This window comes from Sebastes umbrosus, chromosome 19, assembly GCF_015220745.1.
Source record: "Sebastes umbrosus isolate fSebUmb1 chromosome 19, fSebUmb1.pri, whole genome shotgun sequence".
Taxonomy (NCBI): domain Eukaryota; kingdom Metazoa; phylum Chordata; class Actinopteri; order Perciformes; family Sebastidae; genus Sebastes; species Sebastes umbrosus.
The window spans coordinates 4,858,480-4,878,102 of NC_051287.1; the positions used below are offsets into that span (position 1 = coordinate 4,858,480).

Here is a 19,623-nt window from a genome sequence, read left to right on the forward strand (position 1 = left end):
AAAGTGAATAACATGCTGCTTATCTGATAAACTGATGAAGTCACCTGCATTGTTCACCTTTTGTTGTTCCCTCCAACTGTTCAGGACAAAATGCCAGAAGTGCGTCAGAGTTCTTTTGCTCTGCTGGGGGATTTAACCAAGGCTTGTTTCCAACACGTCAAACCATGCATCGGTATGTTCTGAGCAGTTCACTCTTCAACACTGTTTGACAATAAGTTATTTGTCAGTTGCTAAGTTTTCTCGCTTTCCTTCTTCCAGCTGATTTTATGCCCATACTGGGTACTAATTTAAACCCAGAATTAATATCAGTGTGCAACAATGCAACATGGGCAATCGGAGAGATATCTATACAAATGGGTGAGTGCCTCTATTTTAACAAATGTTACACTGTATATTTTGTTATCAAAATACAGTCGGCAGAGTAAACACATTTCTTTCCATCGTCTCTCACTGTTCCTACACCCTCAGGGTCTGAAATGCAGCCGTACATTGCCATGGTGCTGCACCAGCTGGTGGAGATCATTAACAGGCCCAATACCCCAAAGACTCTACTGGAGAACACAGGTACCACTCGGTGGCAGTGCTGAGCCAGCCAGCCAGGTCGCCACACACAGGGAGGTGCTCACACACACTCAGGTCCATTCAGCCAGGGAGTCAGCAACACTCACTAGGGCGCCTGTCCTGCCCTTTAAATACAACCAAAACAACCTTCCCAAGTCACGGGCCTTACAGGTTTGGCTGGTTTCACACAAAGTATGCAAACTATTTCAGCTAATGATTTGCAGCCTGGCAGTGTGGCCTGTAAATGGAGATAAAAGAAAATGAAACCGGGGGCAAGCCCTGGTGTGAAATTCTTGACGCTCTTGAATGGAGCGAGCCATGTAAGTGCCCAGTCTTGGAAGTAACTAATGCGGACTGACTTTGCACCATCAGGTGAAGTAGAATACTGAAGCAGAACAAAATGCAAAGCACAGGCAGTGTGTGAGATAGATAGGTGAGTTCACAGCCTCACATAGCTAACTGTTAGCATGAGACAGACATCTTCTGAACACTTGAACAATAACTACTCATAGATGATTGAGAGAACATCTAATCTGACTAAATGTAGGGCACCTAGACTACAGCATTTTTTTTTTTAAAAGGTTACACTGTGCTCTTGTTTTTACCAATTGAAAATTATGGACAAAGATGCATTCAAGGGTGAAGTGTAACCTGCCTAAATGAAAGAAAATCTAGGGACTCTGTAGATGTGTTCCTGTTTGTTTGCTGTCAGTTTATTTGTTGCTTTAATTTACTGTTCTTTAAATGTGGATGCATATCTGCCAATAGATGTTAAATGTTGTTAAGAATGGCCAATGTTTGATGCAGGATACATGATAATTATAACTGTGTCATGCCAGTCGAGTTTCATAAGAGTTTATTAATGTTTTGCATCTGACGAGTGAACTTTTTCACCATTTGTTGCATGTTTTCAATGTGTTAATTGAAAACACGACAGTGAATCAAAGGATACAAAATTACTTAAAGTCCGGGTAAAGTAAAACCAGAGATTTGTTTCTGAACACATAATACATGTTGGAAAATAACTGTGGAAAACATGTGAAAAGACCGTGAACTATATAGAACTGAATGGAGGAGTTATAGACCGTAACGCTGAATTCACACCAGAGCGGCGGTGAAATGCGGCCTACGGCGAACTGACATGTTGCGGTGGTAAATGTCAATGTAAAGCACATTGTAAGGAGCATTCATATTAATAAGTGCTATATAAATAACCTTTATTGTTACTATTATCAACCAGACAAGATATGTTTGTTTACAGATGAAACCTTCATTATACAACATGAGACTAATATCCTACAATCTAGCGTTAAATATTACAATTACACAGACAGTTCGGCCTTTCTACGACACGTGGTGTTTGTTGTCAAATTAAGAGCCAATCAGCTCTTTGATCAGGCTAGAGCCAGGCGTTTCCCATCATGCCCTGGGTTTTGCAGTCGGTGGAGAGCAACCGCGGCGCGTGACTCTAAAAACTGCGGCCGCCTTGATCTTGTGAGGTTATCGTTGCCCGCGTGTGCCTGACGTCAGAGCAAGTCGGGACACAAATCTAACCGGCATGCGTTGTGCGGCGATCGCCGGTGATCGATTCTGCGCAGGCCTGGCTCATCTCAAACGAGCCTAGTGAGATGACCAACATGTTGTGTATATACTGTAACTAACTGTACATATGTAATCAACCCTCACCCGTGATTGGGCGTTGTTTCAGAGCCTTCAGTGGACACACCCCCCAGCGTTTCAGAGCAGAGAATACTGCTTATTTCTTTCACGGTTTTGAAACCTCATTTTATATACTTTCATTCAAATTTGGCTGGGTGGTTATTAACACATTTTTCTGTGGCGTGACAAACTCTGAACATATTTATTTTTTGCTTTACCCGGACTTTAAGAAAACAACATGTTTTGGCCATGTGTAAATCTTCTATCTGTCATAGAGAACCAGTTTAACACTGGAATCACAGCCATGTAACACCACGGTCAGTTAAAATGTGGATGTGGCAGTGAATTCTTGTCTCTGATCAGCTTATCCTGCACTGAACTTTATTCTAATGAGCATACCATCTGCTTTCTGCATGTGTCATTGGACTGTTCATAAATGCCTGTTTGTTAATGAGAATGTTGCATAGTTTTGTGTCTCTTAAACTTAGGTCCTCCCTCCTCTCTGCCTCATAAGAACCTGCTGTGCTGGATACTAGTCTCCCTCCATGTAGTTGGCTTGGAGTAATCTGTCATTTTTCTTTTTTTTTTTTTTTCAAAAGAACAAAAAAAATACCCAACATTTCTGTTTGTTATGGAAAATTAACATTTGTGAGTTTAAGGGAGAAATCTCTGAAAGCCCAAGTGAACTGCTCTTGTTTTAGGCCAGTCACATACACATGCTGAGCTAGCCTGTGTCTTTTACATTGAGACCTACATTTTAAAAATCAAGCTAATGAATTTCAATCACTTTTCCTACTAGCTTTTTCGATCCATATGATTTGTGAAAGCAGATGCCATTGTTTGCCTTTTTCTATGAATGTCCTGTCAAAGTTGTCAATGTGTTCTCCCTTAAACGTGTTGTATGTTTTTTTTAGAGTGTCATATTTTACATTCCTCCCCACGACTTGACGGGGCAGTAATAATCAACACTAGTGAAATCTTCTGTTTATTATCATACACAGATTCTGTTGATTTATGTCTCTGAGTTGTTTGTTTTTTCTTTATTTTTCTCCTCCCCTCCTCATTGCTCATGTCTTGGTTGGCGTTTGGTGGTGTGTAACCGTGATTGCGTTACCTTAGCAATAACAATTGGTCGTCTTGGTTACGTTTGTCCTCAAGAGGTGGCACCCATGCTACAGCAGTTTATAAGACCCTGGTGTGTATTATTCAATCTTTTATTTAATTCATCTCCTCTCTGCTTTCTTCCTATCTTCTCGTCTGTCTCCTGTTGCTCCCTCTTCTCCCCTGTTCCTCTCCTCTCCTTACTTTCCTTCTCAAAAAGAAGTCTTTTCAGTTTTATTTTTCTTTTCTTATCAGTTTGTAATCATTGCCAACCATGTGACTAACCCTGTCCTCTTTTAGGTCCTACTTGTGATTTGTTTTTGCCTCAGTAGCACCTTCATGTATTATACATTAATTTGTTTAATTTCTAGTTTTTTTTGTCATTGTTAATTGTCGCTAACCTAAAAGATGCATGGGATCAGATTTGTCACATGCCTGCTGGTTCAACAACAGAGAAAGGATGCTGCTAAAGAGCATTCCTAAATCCCTTTCTCATGTAGTAGTCACCCAGCTGCATGTGCCTGTCCCAAAAAAGAAAAGACCCCAAACCTTCTTTAGTCAATCTTTCCAAAAAAAAAGTAATGTTATTTTCAAGGTGCGATAGATGAGGTTTTACTGAACAACACACTGCTCATAGACAAGTGAACTTATAAGAGCTCAAAGTAGTTTTGTTAAAAGTAAAAATTTGTTTTATTTTAATCTGTGTTGTGTGCATGCTTGACTTGTTGTGTTTAACTCTCAGGCCATGATAGACACAATGTTCTCCTCACATGGATGTATACATAGAGTCTAATATGTTTTTATATAAGGACAAGTATTACTGATAATAAGAAAACACCTAAACATTACATTTGTATTGTAAGGATTGAAATAGTGTTTATTTCTCACGAGTATATTGTTAGTGTTTTTGATAAATTGCATCTTGCAATTTTGTAATTGCAATCTTTTGATCTGTCTGATGTTAAATTTGGTCGTCCCTGTCGTCAGGTGCACCTCTCTACGAAATATAAGAGACAATGAGGAGAAAGACTCTGCGTTCAGAGGAATTTGCACTATGATCAGTGTAAATCCAGGAGGTGTAGTGCAGGTGAGGTCCAGCAACACAACGCCAGCGTGGTCATTATGTTGTCTCCGCAAGTTGAAATGTCTCCTCACCTCTCTTCTCTGGAACAGGATTTTATATTCTTCTGCGACGCTGTGGCCTCCTGGGTAAATCCAAAGGATGATCTTAGAGACATGTTCTACAAGGTAAACAGCTGAAAATGCTCAGTGTTTAAACACAACTTGCTTAACTGATCTGAGAAAAGATTCCCTCATGCATTCATGATCATTTTGCTCACTCAGTCACCTTGTCTGCCCCCCAGTGGCCAAGTGGAGGAATGGCGGTGTCCTAACAGTTGACCCACTGATAATAACTGTGTCACGCCCAAGATCTATTTTGAAAGGCAGCACTCCATTACAACTTGGTATGAACCTCTCCTGGTGTTTGATTTCAGATCCTTCACGGGTTTAAGAACCAGGTGGGAGAGGACAACTGGAGGCGCTTCTCAGATCAGTTCCCCATGCCACTGAAGGAACGGCTGGCAACCTTTTACGGGGTGTAACTGTTTCCGCAGCAGTGTGCCTCATCACTGGGGTCAGTTTCCTCTCTCTCACATCATTTGCTATCGTAGAAAATCAATTTAACGTTGACATGCTGATTTCAGTGTTTAATATAAGGCTACATCCACACTAATATGTTTTCGTATCTCTGTCCAGACGAGCGTTTTAGGGCCGTCTCTGAATTAATCTCCGTCCGTACTACCGTGCCTGAAAACACATATCACATGTAACTCGTATGTGTATGCATGTAACTGTATTAATTGTCTATGTAATCAGCCGTGCAATGCATTCTGGTAGCGTGGCGGCGCGATTCAGGAAACTGACCGTCACATCGCCCGCTCCTCATTTGCATAAAGTTGAGGTCTAGGCTACTTTATGCAAATCAGGGGCATCCGACGCAACTCGCCGCCTCTGGAAGCTCCTGAGAAACTTTTAAACTAAGCGTTGTCGATCCAAAATAACAGATTCAGCAACTGCATGGCTTATTTCTCTCATAAAATGTTTTCAGAAACACATTTCGGTGAACTATTTTCATGATATAGGAGAACAAAGTTTCCAAAACGAACCACCATGTTGGATCCGCTTTGAAAGCTGGGAGCAGCAGCCCACGAGGGAAAGCGATCGTCCAATTAGGTGCCTTGTGTCTAGTGGCAGCCCATCAAGCATCCAATGCTGGGAAGTGAGGCGATTCCTCACGATAAAAAACGCCCCTGTAGACATGTAACTTAAACCTCAACCTCGGAGTTTTAAAATTAAAACGGGGTCAGCAGCGTTTTCAAACGTCTCCGTTTTAGGGGCTCGAAAACGCCGGGGTAGTGTGGACGTTAGGCATAAACGTAGCATTTTAAAACGATAACGTATTAGTGTGGATGTAGCCTAAAAAGAAAAGTTGTTTTTCTAATGAAGCCTCTCTTTCTCTACACAGGTCATTCAATATGGGAGACAATATAGGGAACCTCTTTTACCCAGGGAACATGTTACCCTTTACTGGGGGGAAGGGTCTGCCTGCTGAGGGGAGGGAAGGGGTGCGGACCCCTCCCCGACCTGAAGGACGGGGTGGGAGGGAGGTGGTAGCTGCAGTGCTCAGTGCCCCCATGCACAGGCAAGGGGGGAAAGGGACTGCCAGAACAACCTTATCATGGGAGGAAAATTCATCTTATCACATCTCAATCAGAAATAATGAAACCTATCACCTTTTTCTCTCCATTTATCCACCAAACATCATATTTTCTGTTTCTGTTACCTGAACTACTGAAAGGAAATGTAAGCAAAACAGAAAAACTTTGCAAAACTCTGCAAAGCATTTGCTCTTTAATTTGGGTTAGATGAAGAGATTGCACATTGAAAAGGTGCAGAAACTGGTCTTTAGAGCAGATTTATTATCATGTCAGCCAGGTAAATGGCGGCGGTAGTTCTCAACTCCACTGAATTCTACCAGTAGAGTAGAAGACTGTTGAAGGTTCATTAAGGAATAGCAGTTGATGCTAAGAAAAGCATCATATTGGATCCGACTCTGGAGAGTATCATTTTATAATGCTGCATATCACCAAGATTAAGTTATCGCCTATATCGTTTTCAGTGTTTCTATTCTTTATCAGGGCAAAAGCTGTCAATAATGTCACTGGAGAGCACAGGATTTTACTTTTAGGAGCAGCTTTTCTGGGAATAGGTAGCATGCTTGTATCATTGTGAAAAGCTGTGGAACATTAGTGGTGTGTGTTGCGTTTGACAGCAGTCATTGCCCTGTGATAAGGTTCTTCTTTGACCTTGTAATTTATCTATTTACAGTACTTTTGTTTCCTCTACCAGAGAATTACGGCAATCGGCCGTAATGTAGCATGACTGGGTTTACACTGCGGGATTTAGGAAATGTGTTAAATCTTGGCTGTGATGTAACGTCGGGGGTGAATCTCTCGGTTTGGTCTTGTGGCGTGAATGTGACGTGGACATTCATCGGCGAGCATAGTGAAGCTTTAGAATGCTTACAATCCTTTATATTGTCTGAGCCTTCATGAAGGAGAAACACGTAGGAAGACACCACCATGACACGATACCTGTCTTAGTGATTTTTGTGACTTTGGCTGTCCATGAGAATCATGCAGTCCATCGGATGAATGTTTATTTCTCAATGTACTGAAGTTTTCTTCTTGGTTGTTTGGCTTCTTGTGCTAAAAGCATGATCTTGAGGATGACTGTGTAACGTTTTGGGGTGGTTGTGTTTTGTGGGGTACTTTCATCTCTTGCATGTTGGTGGCCCCTCACAGCCCAACACATAGTGGGATTACGGGAGGGAGGGAGGGGAGCTTCAATTAAAGGTTTAAAAGTACATCGTAACCATTTATGTATCGCAACACTGGGACTTTTATAACTTCACATAAATCTCGCTGGAGTGTTCTCCCTAAACTTTGACCCCCATAGCTGGATGTATAGTTTTTAAATACTGTGAAACTACAACAATGTTATTGTCTCTGGTTGTTTTGCGCTGTTATATTTTATAAAAGTGTGTAAGTGTTTAAGTTACAGATAGCCTGAATGTATTCCATGATGGGTTGGAGAGATAGGAATTTTTTATTTTGTTTTTTACGCCCTGCCTGCCAGTCATTTATCCTCTGCCGGCCAGAGTAATAACTGCAGTATTTTAACCCTTTTGCGATGCACTTAAAATTGAAATGGCAAGTGCTTGAAATTAACGATGTAGCCAAACCCTTCCGAATATGACCTTAGCGTTAACAGATCACTAATTATTATTGCTGCTAAAAATGTATTTACCTAATGCAATAAGTATCTTGATGCAACGGGGTTATTATTAGATTGTGAAAATACTTTAGTGTCTTAGATAAACGTTCACAATATAAAAATATATATAACCGATCTCTTAGATTTAACATTAATGAGGTAAACAGTGATTTAATGCATCATGGAATACAGAGGCAAATACTTGTATGTGCCACATCATTTTGTGTTTTGAGGTGATTTTGTCTGTCACATTCCAGCTGTTTGGCATGCAAAAAATGGAGTAATCATGGCTCGATGGTGTGTATGTGTGTGTGTGTGTGTGTGTGTGTGTGCACGGTCCTGTTATTCTTTCATTGAAAGAGTGTAGGTCTATAAAACACATGCGAAACAATCCCCACCATTACTGTGCTGTATTTCTGACTTGACTGCTGCTATACATTGTAGTTGTGTTTCACTACTTGAATACGTGTTTTCTATGTGTTAACCTCAGGTTGTCTGTTGTTCAGTGTTATTTGTTATCATTTCCCCGAACGTGTACGCCTTTATGCATCTCCTCTCGACAACTAAAGATTAGTGAAACTCTCGCCCTTCATATTCAAAGTGGGTAACCAATGGGTGTTAATTGACGTTAATGTTATATGTGTGCAACACTGCTAGCTGTCAAATGTGATTACAATAGCAAGGCAGGGGGGGAAGAATAAAATGGTAACTTGCACATACTTCATGTACTATTTGTCAAAAGTGATTGTTATCCGACTGCGGTAAATATTTAGTGTAATGTGAATGCCTTGAGAGCAAATACTTTGAGGTTTTGTTGGTGTTTTGCAATAGATATACTGTATCTAAAGAAACAGGTAATTTAAAAGCAAAGAATTAGATCGACAACTCATAAAGATGTTATAAACATAAATTGCAAAATATAAGTTTGACTTTCTATGAAGCTTTACTGAAAATTTGTATTTTATAAAGCACCCACCAATATTAAGGAATGTCTAGTCAAAGAAACTCCTGTATTCTCATTTAGCCTTCAAACTTGATTAGACGATCTGCCTTCATCTTTTTTGCTAATAAAAGCAAAAACATCATTTTGATAGACATGGTTTGAACTTTTTTTTTTTAATAAGCTGCTGAATTTTAAAAAAGTAATACTTTTGGGGCCACCAAATATTTTGGATCATGCAAAGAATCTATATTGTACTGTAGTAATTTTGTAATATTTGTAAGATGATATAGTGGATGTGACTGGTTACCATTGCTTGAATCTGTACATTGTTCCAATAAATTGTTTACATTATTTATGGGCCTTTGTCTCGTATGTTCTGTTCTCAAATGTCGAGCATTTTTCCTGCTGCAGCTGCAAAATATTAATATGCAAGATGTTGAGTAGCACATCTGCTAAGTCTTCCTGGTATCCTGCCGTCTCAGTGGCCTGTCCTGTCTTTTATCAGATCAGATTCCAGCTTTAGATTTTAGTGATGCATTTAACTTTGCATGCAAGTTATTTTTCACAATGTGGAAGTGATTATTATCAAATGTCCCATGATAGGTCTTTAAAAGCTTGTATCAAGCTCTATCTGACTTGAGACAGCACTCCCCCACATAAGATATTTTAGAAAAAAGCAGGATAAAGATAGTTTTTAAAAATGTGCTTTCCTCCTCTTATCTCTTGAGATAAATGGCAGTTATCAGTTAGGCAAACAACACCAATATGTCAGTATCTCCTATACTTAACTCTAATCAAACAACTAGGGCTGACCCGAATGCTTTGAAGCTTCGACCGTTGCCATGGTAATCGACCTTCAGATCAGTATTCGAATGCTTTTTTTTTTATGTAAGTATGTAATAATAAAGTATAGTACTTAATGTATCTGCTTTTATTGTCTTGTGAAGCACTTTGTAACATCTGTTTTGATAATAATAAATGTATGATTATTATTACTATTATTATTAATAATAATAATAATAATAATAATAATAAAAAGCAACAAAAAAAAGTTTGCCCACGTTATGTTCAGAGCTGGGTTGGAATAAAATATATGATTAATCATATAATTAAATTAATTAATAATTTAGCATTATGAGTATTAGCTATATAGTAGCTATATATATATATATATAGTATATTTATGTTGTCTGGCGTGTGTTTATTTTCGTTTTTTCTGCTTTCAATCAATTTAAACATGATTAAATTGACACATTTATGTATGTATATATATTTGTTTTTTATCACCTTGTTCTACCATTTTACTACTTTATTATTATTATTGATATGTTCTGTGATGTTCTGTTTTGTCCATGTTACCATATCTTTAATTTATTTATCTGCTTTTATCGTCTTGTGAAGCACTTTGTAACATCTGTAATAATAAATGTATTATTATTATTATCATTAATAATAATAATAATAATAATAATCATTTTAGTATTAACATTTATTAATTGTATTTAATATAATTTTTTTTTATTTAATATTAATTATATTTTTATTTTATTTATTACTTATTATTATTATTATTATTATTATTATTATAATTATAATAAAAGGCAAAAAAAAAAATCCTTCCCACGTTGTGTTCACAGCTGGGTTGGAATAATAATAACATTTAATTGATTAATAATTTAGCATTATGGTTATTGTGTATATTTATGTTGTCTGGCGTGTTTTTTCTACTTTCAATCAATTTAAACATTATTAAATTGATCCTACTCAATCTACCACTGCAACATTTCCAGCCTACATAAGTACAGTAGTTTACGCGGTGCACTTGAAGGCATCATTTTTACCCAGCGACGTCCATGGGCGAACATTCGGCGAAGTTCTGTTCTCCGCCACCGGCAGCGCTGTTTCGTCCACCAAACGTCTTAAATGTCTACGGGAAGAAACCACAGCGGAGAGAGAGAGAGAGAGCAGACCAGACGCAGCAGTACACAGACGGAGTGGAGGTGGAGTCTGTAGGTGGGGAGGGAGAAGAAAGGGGAAAGGAGGAGGAAAACGGGGAAAAGGCAACAGATAGAAACAGAAAACGGCGGATGAATTTAACGCTTTAAAAAAGTTACGTTAACAACAAATGTAAAGCGGCAAAGAGGAATTACAACAAGATGATAACGCCCTACTTCCTAGAGCATTTCTGGGTAGGTGGTGCTTTTTAAATCACCGTGTTTACACCTATGCTATTCCTTATTATATTATCTTACTGTGTTCATGTTATCAGCCAGGAATCATCGTTAAAGTGGTAGTTATAGGCTTGAAACCGCCAGACTCACTGGTCAGCAGTCAGCCCGGCCGGCCATCGTTTTCCTCGGCGATTATTATTTTGCCACTCCGGGGGTTTGGGGCCTCTCTGTTAAACCCACCTAACATGAAAGCTCAAAGCTCACCGCTGATTGGCTGTCTCAAGCTCGTTTGGAATGTTCATGGTCAGTTCCTGGAATGCCATTGGTCGCCTCGGCTGTCAATCATTTTTTCTTCCGTAACAAAGTTTCAGTGAGAGGCCAGATGTTTAGTAAGTTAGAGAACAGCTTTTAAAAACAAGGAATCAAACTCTTAATGTGCTGGACATTTAGCTAATATGTGTAAATAACCACTGCTGTAGTGTGGATGTTATTATTAGGCTGTGTACAGTGTTGTCTGTTTACTTCTGAAAGGTCATTTCTCTTCCCATTTGACGTGGCTGTGGTTTATTATAGCAGGTTGAAAAGTAAAAGTCTTCATTACTGACAGCCACTGCTGCCTTCAGCAACATGCATATCTCTATTTCTTTATATTATTGCTTTTTTACAAAACACTAAAGCCTTAAAGAGTTATTAAAAGTGAAAACAACTCTCATTAGAGCTACTGCTCTAAGCTGAAGCCACCACTGCTGCAGATATGGGTCATGTTTAGGTGTTATTGTATATATGTTAGTCTTATATTGAGTCATATAAACTGTCATAAATGCTTTTATCTCTGTGGTTGGCCACCCCAATGGGTTTTGGATAATAACCATAGGTAAATGTGATTACTTAATATGGGAGATCTATTAATAATACATGTGTTATTGCTTTTCTCTGTTATTTCTCTATGATCAGGTGGACTTACAGCTCTTAAATGCCACCATTCATATTGCAACCCTGTCTTGTGAAAGTGAAAACAACTCTAGTTTCATTGGGGCTATTTCACTATTGCTACTCCTGCACATATGGGTCATGTTTTGGATTTTTTTTAGTCTCATATTGAGTCATTTAAACTGTTATACATGCTTTTATCTCTGTGGTTGGCCACCCCAATGGGTTTTGGATAATAACCATAGGTAAATGTGATTACTTAATATGGGAGATCTATTAATAATACATGTGTTATTGCTTTTCTCTGTTATTTCTCTATGATCAGGTGGACTTACAGCTCTTAAATGCCACCATTCATATTGCAACCCTGTCTTGTGAAAGTGAAAACAACTCTAGTTTCATTGGGGCTATTTCACTATTACTACTCCTGCACATATGGGTCATGTTTTGGATTTTTTTTAGTCTCATATTGAGTCATTTAAACTGTTATAAAAGCTGTGGGCTCTTTCCAAGGGGTTTTAGATAATAGCTATATGTAAATGTGATGTCTGAATATGGGAGATCTATTGCTAATACATGTGTTATTGCTTTGCTCTGTTGTTATCTATGATCAAGTGGACTTACAGCTCTTAAATGTAGTGTTTGGATTGCATTTCTTGTTGCTAAAACATATATATTTTCCATATAGTGTGGTTTAGTGCTGCTATGTTAAATAATAACTTGCATTAGTATAAAGTGCTGTAAAACAGCCACCATTCATATTGCATCCCTGTCTTGTGAGTGTGAAAACAACTCTTGCTTCATTAATAGGGATTCAGCTCTAAGCTATTTCACGATTACTACTCCTGCAAATATAGGTCATGTTTTGGATTTATTTTAGTCTCATATTGAGTCATTTAAACTGTCATAAATGCTGTTGTCTCTTTGGTTGGCCACCTCAAGAAGGAGTTTTGGATAAAAGCCATAGGTAAATGTGATGACATCTACGCTAATACATGTGTTATTGCTTTTCTCTGTTATTTCTCTATGATCAGGTGGACTTACAGCTCTTGGAAATGTAGTGTAGTGTTGCTAAAACATATATATTTTACATATAGAATGGTATGTTGATGTCTATTTTGTAGGCTGTTGCAATATGGTCAAATAGCCACCATTCATATTGCATCCCTGTCATCCCTAAGGTGATATACAGCTCTGATTTTTAGCCTCAGTTGACCTCAGTTCCAGGTGGTGAAGGCTGCTTTCAAAGCTGATAAAACAAACTTTGTTACTGAAAATCGCATTAAGCGAAAGCAATTTAGAAAAGTACAGTCGCTGTCAACCTCCAAAAGCCTTTTTCTAAAGGAGACTTCATCATTAACTAAATGGAAAAGAGGAGAGCCGAGGCCCTCTTGATTCTTCAATCTGCCCTTTGTGCCCCTGCAGTGGGACACAAGAGAATCCAGTGATGGCAAAGATCAGCTGTGTGTTTAAAATGCAGGACACACACACACACTTGGCAAAAAGAGGATGCATCCATTTCCCTTTTGACTTGACTACAAATCATCACAAGCAAGCAGACACACTTTAGACTTCACTTGTACACCTGTCTCCACTCTGCGCTCTTTCACTCTGTAGTCTTTGTAGAGACATTTCTGTTTCCTTATATGTAATCTGATGTAGACAACATCTCCTCTCAGCTTAATAAACAAGTTTTTTAGGAATTAGGAGCCAGACATGATACCGCCATGTCGTCTCCTGTCACATTTAAGTTGCAGCACTTGTTCGGTCACTGGCTGGCTGCAACGTTTCCGCTCACTTGAAATATTTGCAAGTCCATTTCCCTTTTTTCTGTGTGTGAAATGTGTCTGAGTAAGCTAGTTCACTATGGATGAAAGTTTGAATGTATGACTGTCCCCACATGTGCTGAAAGGAAGCAGTGGATGAGTATGTCCAGCTAGTTTTTAGCCCTGCATCTACGATGAGCTTATGTTTAACGTGGAGTCTGTTAGCCTCTAGCGTGTCATGGGAAAATAAGATGGCAGTGTGATAATAAGCAAATACTGTTGATACAGCCAACAGCCCCGGGATGGCCAGCTTCTTCTCCCTGCTGTCTGTATTGTATGTGTGTGTGTGTGGTCTGATAGGTTCTCACGCTGTGTACGAGTTTCACAGTCATGTAAAGTATCACAATAACACACAGCAAAGACTGAAGTAAGAAGACGAGCCGGACGATGGTGATGCATTTCCTTTCAGCTTACGCAAGCTACCACATTGCTCTCCATGTTTGTCTTTAGAGGAAGGTCTTGCTGTGGGATCGAGTCGTGTGGTTTCAGTCCCTCAGGGTGAAAAGATTTCGGTCAACGTTGACGTTTGTTTTTTGCTTGAAACAGAAATCTTGCCATTTGATTTTCCTGCTTGCGTCCCAGGTCTCATGTACGCTGGGTTTAGAGGTGGTGAAATGGGTCATACGTTGTGATAAACTAAACTGTTGTGGGATTCATCCAGTAGCCAACTGTAAGTAGTGGTCAAGTCCAACTACATCTCTGTTTATACCACTAACAAAGCCCGGCCTGTGTGTGTATGTGTTAGTCTGATGATGTGACAGCTCAGTGCACCGCTCCCAGACCTCTCTGGTCACATGACCGAGGGCAGACGCTGTGATGTCATCCTGCTGTCTGTCTACCCGCTCTGTGCTCAAGACTCTGGGGTCTCTGCAGGCTGCACCGGGCCGCCGTTCACAGTCTGTCTGCAGAGAGGGAGTCTTGTTTAGCTGTTCAGTGAAAGTGTGCAGTCGTTCTTTCCACTGCTTTTACCTGGAGGAGTCATGTCAGCTGGGACGCTCCTCATCCTACCTGATTGTTTCCTGTTTACAGAGTTGATATAGAGGAAATTATACAACCAAGACTTCCCAAAGCACACTTAAGCGACTGATTACGCCTATTTAATAAACTGATACCATTGATACACCATTATGTGATGACTGCACATACTATATGCCAGGGTTCTCTAATCTTTATTCCTCTGAGAGCTAATTTGACAAAATGAAAGTGGCAGAGAGATACTCATAGAACCAAGTTGTACATCGAAATAGCAGTCATCATTTTTGTCTTACCTTTATGGTCCTTTAATAACATTTCAGCCACAGCAGTCATAGTATGTACATACTCTTTGAACCTTTAGCGATGTGTAATATTTTATTTTATATTCTGTCTTTCAGAGGTTGTAGCAGGCTCAGTCTTAAAGCTAGAGTGAAGATACTGGTATCATATTAAACTAGAAAACCTAAGGAATCGACTGGTACCAGAATCAGTTTTATTTGCAAAGCAAGTACATACATACAAGGAATTTGACTCTGGCTTTTAATGCATCTCTCTAAATGTACTTGTGTATAGAAACGTATACAAGTCAAGTGTTCTATAAGTGTAAACAATACAAACAGTGCAAAGAAATAAATACTGAATGGATATACATGGCTAGTTGTTAGAACGCTAAATTACGCTCCAAAGTTACGCTAAATTTTGACGAGGAAAAACTGGCATGGCCGTTTTTTAAGGGGTCCCTTGACCTCTGACCTCAAGATATGTGAATGAAAACTCTGAGATGAACATGAGTGAAAACTGTATCTTATTAATTAAAGCTGATGTTGACAAAGTGCATAATTTGCAGTTGAAAGAAGGTAATAAAAAACAATATATCTTATCATCGCAATACTCAGGATATTGCAAAATGTTTAAAATTGCAGTAATATTGTATTGTGACGCCTCTGGTGATTCCCACCCCTTATGAATCCTAGTGTCATTTCCTACATACATATGCTGTGTAAAGCATACTTGACAATGGTTACTTGGTTACTTGGCAATCAGTGTTTTTTTTATGGATGCACGTGGAGCTAAAATGATTAATTGATAATGAAAATACTTGTTAGTTGCCGACCTTCTGAATGAGACAATACACCAGCATACTGAAAGGAGTGGATGTTTTTACAGACTCAAGCTTAGGTCATCTTTTATTGTTGTATTATTGAAGAGGAAGGCAGTATAATACTGAAAGATAACCAGGGTTCTCTCCGTGTCACGGGTTGCATTACTGCCCGTCAGGCAATAAATACTTGATTCCCTTCTCACAGGATGTTGAACCTGGTATATTACTTTCTAATAGACAGAGGGTGAATTCCTGTCCTCCTCTCTGTCTGGCAGATGTTACATGATAAACTGCAGCTCTGTGGTTTTGTTTATCTGTCCTTTAAGGTGTTTTTTTCAGATTAAAGATGTCGGCCATGTACTGTAACTGTTTCTCTTTCTGTGTGATTTACTCTGTAATTACAGCGCTGTTATTGCTGTGAGTGACAAAACACAATAGAGTGTTTATATTAAAAGTGTGTTTTCTGGCTTCACGGTTCACAGACTTGAACCGAGCCATTAGATTATACCACTTCCTGTGCCTCATAGTTTAGTCAATAAAATAAGGTATAAATAACTCCTAGATGAAGTCAAATAAGGCGTATAGTGAAGTGAAACCCAAAGACATTCAGGTTTACTGACACATGAGACAAAGACAAGCTGCAAATCCTCACGTTTGAGAAGCAAGAACAAGAGAACGTTTGATGCTTTTGCTTGAAAAATTACTTAAAAGTCTAATTGATTATCAACATAGTTAGTTTTTGATCAACTAATTGATGAATCAATTTATCATTGCACTTCAAATGCCAAACTTCAAGTAGTGTGTGCCTGTATTAGGGCTGTCCACGACCAAAGAAATTTGTAGTCGACTAATCGATTAGTTGATTTAATCGACAGATCTGTAAAACTCAGTTTCTCCACAAAGAATCACACAAAAGCACCACTTTAAAATCTTATGTTTACCAGAGATGTGCTCTTTGAAATAAGTCATTCAGCATTAAAAAAGCATTAAGAAAATGACTAATGGACTAAGCAGCCCTAGCCTGTAGTGTGTTTTTTGTTCTTACTAGGGGTTTAAATCACAAGTTTCTTTATGATAATGATATTATATAGATTCTTTGGACAACGATACTATATTTGCTGATATCACAAAGTCTGCCATGATATTGATTTGATTCAAGTCAGGCGCCTACGATCGATATGAGACGATATCATACGCCCATTTAACACAATCGGATACATTGATATCATCTCACAAAAAGCAACTAAAATATGATTTGACATTTTTATTACTGAGCTCTCCCAGGCATTTAAATGAAACACAATTTATTCTTTATAATAAAAAAAAAATATATATATAAAGTGGGAATTTCAAAATAAAACCACATCTTAAAGATGATGATTTGTATTGATATTAAGTGAAACCATTTTCTGAACTTTCTATTGGTCTATTTTTATCAGGCACCATATAGCCCACTCCAAGTTTAGATTCATTTTCCAAAATGACTATCTTGACTTGTTAATATTGCCCATGAAAACAAACAGGAATTATTGGAAATTAGGGGGTTAAATTGTGGCAGAATCAAGAGTCAAAGCTGTTTCACTAATGTTAAGCTTTTGTTTGCTTAATGATTATAAAGCAGCTCCCTCAGTCAGTGTTCAATGACCTGAGTCCGGACGTAGTAGCTTTCTTTCCAGGAAAAGAACCGACTAAATACCCCTGCCTGTATATAACCTGAACTCATAGTATATTGCTGTACATTAAATTCTCATTAATAGCAATAGAGGTTGCTGCTTTTTCCATCAGAGCTCACCTCCTCCGTGCTCATGAGTGAACCCACTCTTCCCAGCAAAAGCATTAGTGCTCATTCAACCGTGACGTAAGCCGTCTAGTTGCCGGGTTATTACCTACATTTTTTTGTCCACCTATAAAGCACACAGAGTCCCCTGTGGTCTGTAGACAGCATGTCACAGCCGGGATCTAACTTCATGTTGGGATCTGTTTCTGCCAGTGATGATATTGGCACCGGCTGAATATTGGACAGCTGACACTGTTTCGCTCTCTTCCTTTTTTATTTATGAACCATCTCAGCTGCAAGCAAACCGTGATTGACATGTGTGTGCTAACCTCTCAGCGTGTTAGCCTCCCTTTGGGGTGGGGCAGGGAGTTAGAAACCTCTCCATCTAAATCCAAGCATAATGAGGACTTCTGAATTTCACAACGTGTGGTTGGAATATTAAACACCCAGCAGCACGAAGGCTTTCATCAATGAGTGTCCAGAGGAGGACATTGAGAAACTGTGGTACGCCAGTATCACTTCTCCCTGCCGCTGCTCATGTAGATGGAGTTACTCAGCCCAAAGTAGACCACTTAGATGTTTGTAGGGCTGTCAATCGATTACAATATTGAATCGCAAATTAATCACACATTTTGTAACTGTTTGAAATGTACATTAAAGTGAGATTTGTCAAGTATTTTATACTCTTATCAACATGGGACTGGGAAAATATGCTTTCGTTATGCAAATATATGTATTTGTTTCAATGGAAACCAATTAACAACACAAAACAATTACAAATATTGCCCAGAAACCCTCACAGGTACTGCATTTAGCATAAAACAATATGCTCAAATCATAACATGGCAAACTCAACGCCACAGGCAAGAACAGCTGTCAGTGTGTCAGTATGCTAACTTGACTATGACTTGCCCCAAACTGCATGTGGTTATCATAAAGTGGGCATGTCTGTAAAGGGGAGACTCGTGGGTACCCATGGAAACCATATACATTCACATATCTTGAGGTCAGAGGTCAAGAGATCGCTTTGAAAATGGCCATGCCAGTTCTTCTTCACTAAAATTTAGCATATAGTTTGGAGCGTTATTTAGTCTCCTTCCCAACAAGCTAGTTTGACATGGTTGATACCAATGGATTCATTAGGATTTCTAGTTTCATATGATACCAGTATCTTCACGTTAGCTTTAAAACTGAGTCGCTAGAACCTAAAAATCCAAGTTGTGTTAACACGTTATTTAACTTTGACAGCCCCAGGTTGTAGTTTAAATCTCAGATACTTCAGGTTTGTTCAAGGCGACGTCTTTATATATTCTTGCCCACTGCTTTGTAGGATTATTTTTTTTTGCAGAATCAATATTGTAGCCTTCTGAAAAACGCCCTGAGCTGTTTCCTGTGTTTGTTTTTATTATTCTTTTGTATTCATTGATATCACATTCCTCACAAGCTGCACAGTTGTTGCACACAGAATGGACTCTCTTCCTGTTCTGCTCCGTGTGTTTTTCGCTCACTTTCGTCACTTCCCTGTTTTGTCCAACCGATTGGCCAATTGTCCAAAATGTGTGTGTCTCGCTCTGTGTTCGTTCAGGCAGTGTAGGTGTAGGTGTAGGTGTTATGCAAGCTTAATTGTTATGGTCTGTGTCTCACCTTCCTGTCTTGACATCTAATGCATGCACTAGTTTGCTGCAGGCGTTGTAACTAACTGCTAAACTTTGGTTATAGTTATCTTGTGACAACAGGAAGCACATCACAGTGGTCTGCTCGTTGGGGTTGAATGTAGGCCAGTGAGGGATGCTTGCATTGCAGTGTCTATTTGCTCTGTAAATAAAGAGCTACCTCTGAGCTTCACTTTGACATAAACTTCCTGACCTTTCATCCGTCTGTCAATGTGGAAAAAAGATAGGATTTGTAAAAGCTGTTACCGGTGTCGTAGCCAAACTGCTGACAGCGGATTGCTTCAGGAACCAGGAAGTGTCTGTGACCGTCTCGGGTTGAGGTGAAACAAAGTTGGCCAGCAGATATAGACAAGAATGAGGATAAACTGCTGGTGGTGTTGACTTCAGCCTACATGTTAGTGAAAGTATGCGTTTCCTTGTTTGTCTTCATTGAGGTAGAGCGAGTCCTTCAGTCCTTCATTCTTCTTCTTCTCTTCTCAGAAGTGACAAGAAGTTGTTTGAGTTGAAGGTGTGTCAAGAACAATGTGTTTAAAAAAAATGTAGGCCGCTTGTTGCTGCTAAACATAG

General features: G+C 39.0%; 2 protein-coding genes across 15 annotated transcripts in view; both read left to right on the forward strand.

The window, feature by feature from the left end:
- Window positions 1-8,953, forward strand: part of tnpo1 (transportin 1) — a 28,635-nt gene extending 19,682 nt beyond the window's left edge. For 2 of the 5 annotated variants that reach the window (XM_037753759.1, XM_037753760.1), the window contains exons 18-25: window positions 85-172; window positions 259-357; window positions 469-564; window positions 3,340-3,415; window positions 4,309-4,408; window positions 4,495-4,569; window positions 4,818-4,957; window positions 5,849-8,953. In XM_037753759.1, coding sequence (XP_037609687.1) covers window positions 85-172; window positions 259-357; window positions 469-564; window positions 3,340-3,415; window positions 4,309-4,408; window positions 4,495-4,569; window positions 4,818-4,925 — 642 coding nt within the window. In that variant the 3' untranslated portion in view covers window positions 4,926-4,957; window positions 5,849-8,953. Of the gene's footprint in view, window positions 1-84; window positions 173-258; window positions 358-468; window positions 2,058-3,339; window positions 4,409-4,494; window positions 4,570-4,817; window positions 4,958-5,848 lie in introns of those variants that run through there. The other 3 variants (XR_005204503.1, XR_005204502.1, XM_037753762.1) reach the window with 3 other exon arrangements.
- Window positions 8,954-10,579: 1,626 nt separating this feature from the next.
- fcho2 (FCH and mu domain containing endocytic adaptor 2) overlaps window positions 10,580-19,623 on the forward strand; it is a 50,866-nt gene continuing 41,822 nt past the window's right edge. For 3 of the 10 annotated variants that reach the window (XM_037752148.1, XM_037752149.1, XM_037752147.1), the window contains exon 1: window positions 10,581-10,791. In XM_037752148.1, the coding sequence (XP_037608076.1) occupies window positions 10,759-10,791 (33 nt within the window). In that variant the 5' untranslated portion in view covers window positions 10,581-10,758. Of the gene's footprint in view, window positions 10,792-19,623 lie in introns of all 10 variants that reach the window. The other 7 variants (XM_037752151.1, XM_037752150.1, XM_037752154.1 and 4 more) reach the window with 5 other exon arrangements.